Source organism: Ovis aries, chromosome 26 (genome assembly GCF_016772045.2).
Source record: "Ovis aries strain OAR_USU_Benz2616 breed Rambouillet chromosome 26, ARS-UI_Ramb_v3.0, whole genome shotgun sequence".
In the NCBI taxonomy this organism is placed as follows: domain Eukaryota; kingdom Metazoa; phylum Chordata; class Mammalia; order Artiodactyla; family Bovidae; genus Ovis; species Ovis aries.
Genome location: NC_056079.1, coordinates 3,742,718 through 3,755,629, shown reverse-complemented (window position 1 = coordinate 3,755,629; position 12,912 = coordinate 3,742,718). Strand labels below are relative to the sequence as shown.

Genomic DNA, 12,912 nt, shown 5'->3' with positions numbered 1-12,912 from the left:
TTCCAGCATCAGGGTCTTTTCAAATGAGTCAGCTCTTCTCATCAGGTGGCCAAAGTATTGTAGTTTCAGCTTCAACATCAGTCCTTCCAATGAACACCCAGGACTGATTTCCTTTAGGATGGACTGCTTGGATCTCCTTGCAGTCCAAGGAACTCTCAAGGGTCATGTCCAAGACCACAGTTCAAAAGCATCAATTCTTCACTGCTCAGCTTTCTTTATAGTCCAACTCTCACATCCATACATGACTACTGGAAAAACCATAGCCTTGACTAGATGGAGCTTTGTTGACAAAGTAATGTCTCTGCTTTTTAATATGCTGTCTAGGTTGGTCATAACTTTCCAAGGACTAAGCATCTTTTAATTTCATGGCTTCCATCACCATCTGCAGTGATTTTGGAGCCCAGAAAAATAAAGTCAGCCACTGTTTCCACTGTTTCCCCATCTATTTGCCATGAAGTAGTGGAACCAGATGCCATGATCTTAGTTTTCTGAATGTTGAGTTTTAAGCCAACTTCTTCATGCTCCACTTTCACTTTCATCAAGAGACTCTTTACTTCCTCTTCACTTTCTGCCATAAGGGTGGTGTCATCTGCATATCTGAGGTTATTGATATTTTTCCCAGCAATCTTGATTCCACCTTGTGCTTCCTCCAGCCCAACATTTCGCAAGATGTACTCTGCATATAAGTTAAATAAGTAGGGTGACAATATACAGCCTTGACATCCTCCTTTTCCTATTTGGAACCAGTCTGTTGTTCCTTGTCCAGTTCTAAACTGTTGCTTCCTGATTCTCAAGAGGCAGGTTAGGTGGTCTGGTATTCCCATCTGTCTCAGAATTTTCCACCGTTGATTGTGATCCACACAGTCAAAGGCTTTGGCATAGTCAATAAAGCAGAAATAGGTGTTTTTCTGGAACTCTCTTGCTTTTTCCGTGATACAGCAGATGTTGGCAATTTGATCTCTGGTTCCTATGCCTTTTCTAAAATATGCTTGAACATCTGGAAGTTCACAGTTCACATATTGCTGAAGTCTGGCTTGGAGAATTTTGAACATTACTTTGCTAGGGTGTGAGATGAATGAAATTGTGCAGTAGTTTGGACATTCTTTGGCATTGCCTTTCTTTGGGATTAGAATTAAAACTGACCTTTTCCAGTCCTGTGGCCACTGCTGAGTTTCCCAAATTTTCTGACATATTGAGTGCAGCACTTTCACAGCATCATCTTTTAGGGTTTGAAATAGCTCAACTGGAATTTCATCTTCTCCTCTAGCTTTGAGATCTTTTTTTGTACAGTTCTTCTGTGTATTATTGCCACCTCTTCTTAATATCTTCTCCTTCTGTTAGGTCCATACCATTTTTGTCCTTTATTGAGCCCATCTTTGCATGAAATGTTCCCTTGTTATCTCTAATTTTCTTGAAGAGATTTTTAGTCTTTCCCATTCTGTTGTTTTCCTCTATTTCTTTGCATTGTTTGCTGAGGAAGGCTTTCTTATCTCTCCTTGCTATTCTTTGGAACTCTGCATTCAGACCGGTATATTGTTCCTTTTCTCCTTTGCTTTTCATTTCCCTTCTTTTACAGCTATTTGTAAGGTCTCCTCAGACAGCCATTTTGCTTTTTTTGCATTTCTTTTTCTTGGGGATGGTCTTGATTCCTGTCTCCTATACATTGTCACAAACCTCCATCCATAGTTCATCAGGAATTCTATCTATCAGATCTAGTCCCTTAAATCTATTTCCCACTTCCACTTATAATCATATGGGATTTGATTTAGATCATACCTGAATGGTCTAGTGGTTTTCCCCACTTTCTTCAATTTAAGTCTGAATTTGGCAATAAGGAGTTCATGATCTGAGCCACAGTCAGCTCCCAGTCTTGTTTTTGCTGACTCTATAGAGCTTCTCCATCTTTGGCTGCAAAGAATATAATCAATATGATTTTGGTGTCAACCATCTGGTGATGTCTATGTATAGAATCTTCTCTTGTGTTGTTGGAAGAGGGTGTTTGCTATGACCAGTGTGTTCTCTTGGCAAAACTCAATTAGCCTTTACCCTGCTTCATTCTGTACTCCAAGGCCAAATTTGCCTGTTACTCCAGGTGTTTCTTGACTTCCTACTTTTGCATTCCTGTCCCCTATAATGAAAACTACATCTTTTTGGGTGTCAGTTCTAAAAGGTCTTGTAGGTCTTCATAGAACCATTCAACTTCAGCTTCTTCAGCATTACTGGTCAGGGCATAGACTTGGATTACCATGATATTGAATGGTTTGCCTTGGAAATGAACAGAGATCATTCTGTCATTTTTGAGATTGCATCCAAGTACTGTATGTTGAACTCTTATTGACTATGATGGCTACTCCATTTCTTCTAAGGGCTTCCTGCCCACAGTAGTAGATATAATAGTCACCTGAGTTAAATTCACCCATTCCATTCCATTTTAGGGTGAATCAGACATTGACTCTTAAGGCAGGCAAAAGAATTCCTCTGTAAAACAACCCAGGCCTGTACATATCTTTGGGGGAAGTTTTAATAGTTACAGAGTTATTCACATTGATCTATTTCATTGAGTAAGTTGTCCTGTGTGTGTTTAAAGAAAGTAACAAGTTTCATTTTAGTTGTCAAATTTATAGCTATAGTTTTTATGGTATTTTTTAAAAATGTCTGTGAGGTTTCAAGTAATATCTGCTATTTTATTATTGATGTTAGAGATCTGTGTCTTTTCTTATCCTGCCCCCCCCCCCCTTTTTTTTTTTTTTTTTTGAGCAGGGAGGGTCATTTTTGCTACATTTGTTAATTTTGTTTGTATTTTCCAAGAGGAAACTTTGTTTCATTTTTTTTCTGTTTTCATTTCAACTGATTCTGGTGCTTTTAATTTTTGCCTTCGGTTGGCTTTTGGTTTATTTTACTATAACTTTTTGAAGCTCTTTAGATGGGTACTTGGATTACAAATATGAGAATTTTCCTCTTTTCTGTGTTTGCTTTTAATGCCATTCCTTCCCATCTCAGCACTGCTGATTTTGATATCTTGGATTTTGTATTCTCATTCAGTTTAAAGGATTTTTTAAAATTACCTTGCAACTTCTTTGATCCATGGATTATTTGGAAGTGTTCTGTTTAACAGCTAGTGATTGCCTTTTCTTTTTTTAAAATATAAATTTATTTATTTTAATTGGAGGTTAATAACTTTACAATATTGTACGAGGGTGGGATGATTGGGGAGAATGGCGATTGTCTTTTCATTTTTCTCTTATTAGCTTCTGGTTTGATTCTGCAACTACAGTGGTTGTAATCAAGCATTTAATACCATAGGATTCCTGGCAAGACTGAGTTTCTCCTACTAGGAATGAATGCTCAAGTTAGCTTTTTGTGTGTGTGTGAATCGTAGGTTTGTGTTCAGACTGTACTAAACCAGGTATCTGTAGAGAGACTGCTTAATTAGCAAACTTTAGGTAAAATATAAACTGATGAAACATCTCTTTGGCCTTTTGAAAAGCTCTTCATTTGTAAAGTATTGTGCATATCATTATACTAGTTCACTCCTTCAGAGTTCTGACTTTATCATCATTAAGATATCTAAATGTATCCCAACTTAGTGATAATTGAAACGTACATCTTACAATCTAAAAAAGCTGTCTTGAAAACCAAATATTAAAATCAATTCATTTGACCTCTGTTCAAGGCAACCACTGACTCTTATTTCTGATGCTGTGACTAACGTATGTTTTCAAGAGAAACTGATCTATTGTATGGAAATAGTAAAAGATAAGCATATTAATAATGAGATGTGACAACACACTGATGACTTAGAGAAATAACTCAAAAGCAAATGGAATGTTAATTTGTGTCACAGGTATACAGTTCAGTGCATCATTTCAAGTTCCATGCATTATGTTTAGACAATGGTGTATTGTACAATTCCTTCAGGAAAGGATCTTTTCAAGAATTGTTTAAATAAGCAAGTTCTGATATTGGAATGTGCTTCATTTCAATGAACTGGCAACACCTGGTATACAGATCATGTAATTGTTCAATGACTTATGTCAAATAAATAGGCCACAGTGGAAAGAAGAATTGAGTGACTTCATCAAATAAGCTTCAAAAACAAGTTCATCCTTTTTAACTGTATTCACGTCTTTTTGAAATTCAGGTTGTCGGGATTTCAGCTGCCTTCCTCCATCGTCAGCAGCGGCTCCATCCTTACTCTGTGGTTCACGACAGACTTCGCTGTGAGTGCCCAGGGATTCAAAGCGCTGTATGAAGGTAAGGTGCTTGCTGTGCACCCCCACACCCACTGTGAAGATGGCTTCACACTGGCCAGGAAGGCTGTTCACACAAACCGAAGCTGCTGCTTCCTGGGTGGTTCTAATGGTTCAAATGTTGGACTTCTGTGTTTTGATGCTGGGAGAATGCTATTTACTGTAATGGCTCAAATTTCTGGCACAACATGTGTGTTGACAATTTTCCTTTGTTGCTAGAGCTTTTTCATTGGAAGAATGGTTTTCTTTTGATGTGTAGCAGTGAAGTTTCGAGTAGTTAGGATGTTAATTGACAGTGTTCCTTTTCTCCAATCTTAATGGAGACAAGCTTTCTTAAAATAATCGCTGGACAGTAATATTCAGAGTTGGTGCCTAGGTAAAGTGAATCCCATTACATGAGTTTTGGTTGTCATAATTTGAAACTTCGAATGAAGAAAGTGATTTCATTTGGTGCTTGCAAGGCATGGGGGGTGCATTTCTTTTTACTTTATTTTTGGTGTTTTCGGACTTTGTGCTGAGGTGACTTTGGGGCCTCACTGTCATTGTTGACTCTTTGGGGCAGAAATTTCAAGAAGATAAAAGAGATTTCAGCCTTTGATAGAGGGAATAATATACATGATTGCAAAATATTCAGTTTTAGGAAATTGCACTACTATATGGTAAGTATAAGTGCCGAGGTCTGTTTAGTCTTGTTTCACATATATATTTTAATTTTTGTCTCATGTGTAATGCAGAATCTTTTATTTTTAACATAAACTCGGAAGCCCATGAATTGAAAAGGGCTGTGTAGGGTGGGGGTGGGCCCAATCCAGTGTCCACTTAGCGAGCCTTCCTGGATTAAGTCACCTCTGTGTGTCTTCCTCTTTGCAGTACTTCACACACTTTTGCAAAAATCATTCTTCTTGGAAAGATAAAATCTACACATGCTTTTTGCAACTGAACTTAGCTACCATGCAATTATCAGAAAATACAAGGTTAGACTGTCCTCTTTGCAAAGGAATATAAGCAGAGCAATTCATCCTTTTATTTAAGTAAAGTCTTATGTGGAATGATGCTTAGAATTTTATACTAACTCTGACTCCAGTTCTTCCAGGTCACTGCTTTTATATATAAACGTGCATCCATTGCCTGAAAGAGTAACTCATCTTTAAGCTCATTACTGATTACCTGGGGATCATTTAATCTTTGGAAGAGTAACAGGCTAGTTCAAGGTTAATAGGTCCTACTAGCTTTCAGATTTGCTTGTATCTACCACTTCCTGCATACCCCAGCTTCACATAATTTCTTTCTCACTTGACATTACAAAAGTGTTTCTGAAGCAATCTGTACTAGCTGCTATGAAACAGAACTTGTCCAGTCAGCACATACGTTATTTCATAAGGTGGGTAATGCTTCAACATTTTAAAAACCTTGGCAGTTTTCTTTCCCTTTCTGACAAAGTTGATCCTTAATACCGTGTTTTGGTGAATTTCATAAGATAAATGTTGCAGAAATTCTACTGATGCTGAGTGACTGCCAAATAAATAATTAAACTGAATCTTTCTGGGCCGTTTTTGGTGGTGTTTGTGGTTGTCATCATGGCATAGTGAAAAATGATTGGTGAGATCGTCTCTGTTGGGAAAATGTTTATGAGTTACCAACAAAATTGCAAAACTGATGAGAAAAACAGAGCCATGAGTTACCTGCATTTTTTAAAATGTTGTTGTGTGAAGATGTTTGAAATTTTTGTTTTCCATAGTTGCATTACAATATAGTCTTGTATTTACAAGTAAATACAATGCATTATTTTGAAAGCAAAGCATTAAAATAAAAGTGCTTTGTTAGCAAAATAAAAATCATAAAATATGCAATATCTTTATTTGTAAAATATTTTTTATTAGCTTACAGATCAACTGATAAACTTGTGTTATCTGTTGAAATAAAGTTAATTGCAGTCTAAATAGAAGATTAAAGACAAGAATTTTTTTTTTTTTTTTAAATTTTAAAATCTTTAATTCTTACATGCATTCCCAAACATGAACCCCCCTCCCACCTCCCTCCCCATAACATCTTTCTGGGTCATCCCCATGATGAATTTTTGCAGAAGAGACTAAAACTTTGTAAATATCAGCTGGTTTATCAATATCATTTCACACAGGAAGTTTATACACAGCTATAACCTACCAATGTAATGGTCATGGGAAAAAGAGAGATTTACATCGAGAATAGTGTATAAATATTCAGATACACCTATTCAGATATAATATTAAGCATAACCAATGAGTCAGAAAAATATCTAACATTGTTTTGGAACTAGAACATCGAATCCCACTGGTTTTTATACTGACAACACTGTCTTCCAAGTAATTAATATAAACCAAATAATTCAATAAAATGTCTATGTCTTATCCAAGACCTCTAAGGAAAACTTGGATTAAAATTTTAATGCTAAATCAGATTCAATTTTTTCTCCAGTTCTTAAATGATTACCAATTTTTCCAGATTTATGTTTAATTTTTATTTATTATTTTATTCATTCTTTTTTTGAGGTTTTTATTTTCAGTTATATTTATTTGTTGAATTGGGAGAAAATCTTCCAAACTTAAAAAAAAAATCTGTCTACACAAGATAGGCTTAGTAATAAACTTAACTTGGACTTAATCTGGGCACTGGACTTTATAGTTTGCTGACAGTACTATTTGGGATAAGTACTATTTACATAAATTATTATTCATACATGGAGATATTAAGCTACCTAAGGAGTATGGAAACAGTAAATTAAATTATTCTAATTAATGTGTTCAGTCATTAAATTTAACCCTGAAAATTAAATGGATATATTTATACATGTCTCACTAACATTATTCACATATAGTAATTAGCTTTTTAAGTAGTGGGTAAGTTCATAGATTGTTGATGAAATCACCATATTTTAACCCATAAATATAGAATAATAAAATTGAAGCTACTATTTTAATAGGGTATTTTATAAAGTTATATTTCCTAGTTCTGTCACTGAACATTATTCTTCATGGCCAGCCAAAGAATTTGCATGATTTTATTTGGTAAATTTATAACAAATACACTGGGATTACACATAATTTACAATGAGATGAATTGCTATCAATATTCCTATGCTTGTCCAATATAAGTAACATTTGTTTTTTTCTACCTTTCAACTTTTTTTCATCAAGATCTCAGTTACTGAAATAAAATTATTTGTATCATCACATTTACTTATGATTTAAGAAAAAAAATCTTCCAGGCGGTCAGAAACTTTACATGGCATGTGAAGACACGACAAATGTTATGTCATGACAAATGTGTGACAAGGCGGTCATGAGACCTAAGGACAAAGAGAACAAATCCACTTGGTGACATGTGACAATCTAGAATTGTGCCCCAAAGAACCCGTCACTCTGATGATTTTTTGTTTTGCTTTTTAAAAGGCAAGTCTTCTCTGTTCTAATATTTTGTCTTACTAGTGACAAAGTGAACTAAATATTAGAAACTCTAGTGAATGTATGATGAAAATATTTTCACTCCCAGTTTTTGGTTCTGAAATCTAATTTATTTTTAAGTGACCCTTCTCTCATTAATGCACATCCTGAATATCATTTTAGATGTTTCATGAATTACTTGGTAATTTTTCATACATTAACTTTCAATAATTTTAGTATTGGTTATATTTTAAAATTTTAGTGTTTTTTTTTTACCAATTGTTTACTATAATTTAGATTGACTTTTAAGGTATTTTTGCAGGTAAAATAAGTTTCTTTGACATTGTATTTTTATACTCTAGTATTTGTATAAAAAGAATTTCTATGTATTATATAAGCTGCATTTGAATAGAAAGCTCTAATTCTGTGATTCAAATTGAGTGCAATGTGTACTCACTAAAATTAATACTTTTCTTCTGTAGAACATTTCTTGATAGTGTAGGGCGATTCTATTGATTGGAAACCAAATTGACCAAGACTTTATCCATGGGATGACTCTTTTTGTTTTCTTTTTAAAAAAATTGGAACAGAAATTTTATGCACATTTTACCACAGAACTTACCTTTGCTGTAATTGTTTGAGGTAAAAGGAAGGTTAAACTGGATTCCTGTCTAAGGCAAACCTGATAGAAATGGTAAGAATCTTTTCTTAAGAATATTTTCTTAAAATATTTCTTTAAAAATCTGGCTGACATGGTAGTTGAAAAGGGAAAAAATTAACCACAGTTGTAGACAGTCAAATATTTTGTCCATAAAATACTAATTTTGCACATTTAGCATTTATCTCACCTTCCCGTGGTGCCATATTTGAATATATTGGCCTTAAATGTTGTGCTTGAAATCTATAAGAATCTGACAGTTAAAAAAAAATCTTTTTAGGAAAAATAACCACCAGCAGAGTGAGGAAGAATTCGACATCACTAAATTGGAAAGATTAGCCTGTGGCAGGAAACTGTATTGCATACAAACTAGCACATTAGATGGAGTGAAGAAAACAGTTGCCCACAAAGATGCTTAAAGAGACTCCTTCGGGTTATAAAATTCTATTCTATAGAAATTCTGCTCTTTCTTTTGTTTTGTTTTAAAATTATTCATTCTATTGATTATAACATTATGTCCTCACTAAAGTGTATGTTTCTCTATGGATAGATGGTAAATAAGTGAATGAAAGATAGGTAGATAGATGAAAGGGATAGACTGATAATCTGTAGTTAAGACAGATGATAGGTAGGTAGATACATAATAAATAGGCTGACAGGTGAATGAGCAGATGGATGAATAGATGTGCCTAAAATGGTATAAATTCTTATATACATTTTCTTTTTAAATCTTCAAGATTCCTATAAGCATAGCAAAATTACCTAATATTACTGGACAGAGAAAATGAAGTAGTGATGTATAGTAACTTAGTTTGTCAAGACGTTATAGCTACTAAATAGTGAAGGGGGGGAATTAAACACCAATCTGCCTGTTTCCAGATGTTGTCATTCTTAACCCTGTACTATGTTTTCTCTAATATGATATTTGTTTACATGTATGGAAATACACACATAAAAATAAGCATGTGTCCACATATGTGTATACACAAAATCACTTTTACATATATATACATATGTGTATGTATGTGTATACACACACTATATATGCATGGAGCATATATGTATATCCTTATGTAAATGGACACAGATTTACTCACTCATTCTCTCTTATTTATTCATTATGCTTTTACTGAGTATCTACCAGAGACTCAATACTGAGCTAAATGTTAGGAATACAAAGAAGATGATGAGAATGAGTAGGCAATAACTAGCGATGGTGTTTGACATGATTGGGCGGGAGGGAAGGCCAGTGGTCTTGGGTACAGATAGAGATCATGATGGAGTCAATACTTGAGCTATACTGCCAAGTATTTAAAGAGTCCAAGTGGTAAATGCCGACTTTGTATCAGTCACTGAATACACGTTCTCCAAGGAAGATGGGTCACTGGGGGCTCTTTCTGAGTGAGGAAGAACTACGGGCAAAAATGTGATGGACAACAGCTTACCATCTGTAAGAACTGTGGGACATTTCCAGTAGGCCTGGAGTGTGGTCCCTTGGGCTGGCGGTGCAGTCAGAGGGGTCAGGTTAATGTTGAACCAGCCCTGAGATAGAACTCTTCCTCTGTGAGATCCACAGAAAGGCTGAATTCATCTCACTGGACAGGTAAACAGACGGAAGCACTTTCGTTTGCAAATGCTTCCATTTCACAATTTCATCACATTTTAGCTTTTAAATCATCATTGAAGTGCCCGAAATGTGTATAGATGGAAGTGAGATGATGTGGATTAAGTGAATCCTGCATTCTTGCAGCAGCTTTCCCCCCCGAGGTGTTAGAGGGCACCTGTTACCTCCTCTCTGGTGGTCATTTTTGTTTGCATCCTTGAGGGCAGTGTGGGCTCCAAGGAAAGATTTCAATACTTGACAGGTGGCTCTAAGTAAATATTTAAAAATATTGTTTGATAAAAATTCTTCACTCAGCCCTACCTTAATTTCATCCCATAGTTCAAATTTCTTACCCTCAAAACCTAAAAGGAGAATTGATAATAGGTGTCACAGTTAGCTGATTGGAATTTGATTTTCTCTTTGGTTAATGCATCTTCTTATCTAGAAGTTTTTAAAACACAGACACACACACAGACACCTCCCCAAAAATGATGGTTTAAAGACAAAGAGTTTTGATGACCCACTGCATATACAAACATTTCTTCTTTAAAAAAATAATGGACTCCATACAGACCATTCAGTTAAACCCGTGAAAACTTAAATGGATTGGTTTCATTTATTATGGATTTATTTTGGGGAAGATAATGGGCTTCGTGTTCATAAACTACTTAGATTTTCACCAGGGAAGTGTGAATCTTGGCCACAGTGCAGACCTTTCATTCCCGCGTCACCAAGTGATTAACTCCATAGTGGGCCGGGCTTCTCACTGAGAGTGTTTCTTGTTCCCTGAATGCATTTGGCGTTTCCCTCTGACACATCCCTCAAGTAGAATTTTCTTGCCTTTAACATCCATGGATCTGGATTTAGAAAGAACAGCTAGATTATTACCCTTCAAGCTCAAAGCTTTATTTAGGATGTCAGCGCTCATTTATTTCTCCCTTGAAATGATTATCCAAACTCAACCTGAATTAAAGCGTGGAACGTGAATGACCCACCTGGCAGGAAACATTTCCAGCTGAAGAAAGTGAAGGAGGAAGAACAGCAGTTAGCTGTCCATTAGCCAATGCTTTACCATTACTTCGGATTTATAACAATTACTGAGGCTAAAACGAAGGGGAAACGTCTAGAATTACTTTCCTGTTGACTGTTAGGTCCTCTAGGCTGGTAAGCCCAGGTAAGGACATAGCTTACTGAAGACACACTTCCCCTGGTGGTGGAGAGCAGAGGGAACAGTCCTCACGTCGGTCCTTCCCGAGGCTTAGAGGCCACAGCCTCGTCCCCTCTTTTGTTCTTGATTTGCAGGGTGTTCAGGTGGCTCAGATGGTAAAGTGTCTGCCTACAGTGCAGGAGACCGAGTTCCATCCCTGGGTTGGGAAGATTCCCTGGAGAAGAAAGTGGCAACCCACCCCAGTACTCTTGCCTGGAATATCCCATGGATGGAGGAGCCTGGTGGGCTACAGTCCATGGGGTCGCAAAGAGTCGGACACGACTGAATGACTTCACTTTCTTTTCTTTCAGCAGTAGGCACACTAGGACCACTCTTCAAAGATTTTGGAATAGCACTTGAAATTAATTATTCCTGTTAGTAACACGAACACTAACATCTCCAAAAAGTGCAGAGATAGGAGAGAAGTAGTGACTTTCTAAAAGTTCAGCTAAGTTAATCAGATGTTGGGTCAGGGCAGGAAGGTCTGAATGGCCACACAGTTTTGTACGAATGTGTGTGTTTTCCTCAGAAAACATTTCATAGACTTCACCAAGGTCTCAGTTGTTTCATAACTAACATAAAGGTCATAAAGTTTGATAATATTAGCTCTGCTACCCCGAGGCATCAAATGTTCCTTCACCTGGTTTCTGCTGCTTATCTTTTACTTCAGTTGTTTTGATTCTGATAGCAGGTTGCAGTTGGGCTTCATCAATGGGCCTTGAGTTCTGGGGTGGACTAGGGCTGTCCTGTCAGTGTGGATGATCTGGTTCCTATGAATTGTAGTCTATTAATTTGGCATTTTGATTTTATATGTTCTGTGAACTTAATTAACATGTTTTCCCTCGAGAGATGAATTTGTTCTCTGTGTACTACAAAATCCAGTTTCTGATTCAATAAGAGTGGATAGCAGTGATCCACCAAGATCATAAATTCTACTGTGGGGCCTATTTAGTGATATTAAGTTAGTCGTTTTCCCTGGTGAGACACCAGTACACACACACACACTATACACAGTGACACTCTTTATATCATCATGTACAATTTCTCTTCAGACATCATCCTAAGAAATCATTTTGTTTCAAGTATTCAGTACCGTCCAAATCGTTTTAGTCATACGTGTATTGACCTAAGGGGACATTCATGACACAAAATGCAGTATGATCCGATTTTGTTGAAAATAACTTTTAAATGTACTTGTATATTTAGGTATGCACACGTATGTTTGTGTGTGTATCCATCATCCATATATTTGTATAGCATATGCCCCTATGAGTACCCAGAAAAGTACAGGAGGGCACCTGAACTGTCAATAAACATGAATGTGGGAGTGATTGCAATGCTTAAGATGGATAGCTTGGTTTTTCTCTGTATTATTGAGTTATGTAGCTTGTTGCAATGGGTATTTAAAAAAATCAAGTAATAAACATCATAAAGGGGGAAAAATGTAGATTATGCTAGAAATGGATATTCTTAAATGGATCTCTGGGTCTTCCATGGAAATAAAATAAAAAGTGGGGCCAGGTAATTTTAAGTCGTTCAGTATCATTTTCAAATGGCTGAGTTCATGGGTTCTAAGGCCAGCACTGGCACAGAAATGGTGGTCTGTCTAAAAGGGCCTTAATAAAAGGTAAATTAATTCCATAGAAAAGACACCCTCAACATTGTTGTTCAATAACAAAGGAAGGATTGATCAATACTTCACCTTCCACAGTGTAATTGTACTTGCATTTCTTAAGATTTGTCTTCGTGATGATACTTCAAGCTTTACCCTTTGT

At 36.1% G+C, this 12,912-nt stretch overlaps 1 protein-coding gene across 1 annotated transcript in view; it reads left to right on the top strand.

Annotated features, from left to right (window-relative positions):
- Positions 1–12,912, top strand: part of CSMD1 (CUB and Sushi multiple domains 1) — a 2,070,567-nt gene that overhangs the window by 616,729 nt on the left and 1,440,926 nt on the right. Inside the window, exon 3 of the mRNA XM_042241416.1 lies at positions 4,142–4,254. Coding sequence (XP_042097350.1) covers positions 4,142–4,254 — 113 coding nt within the window. The remainder of the gene's footprint in view (positions 1–4,141; positions 4,255–12,912) is intronic.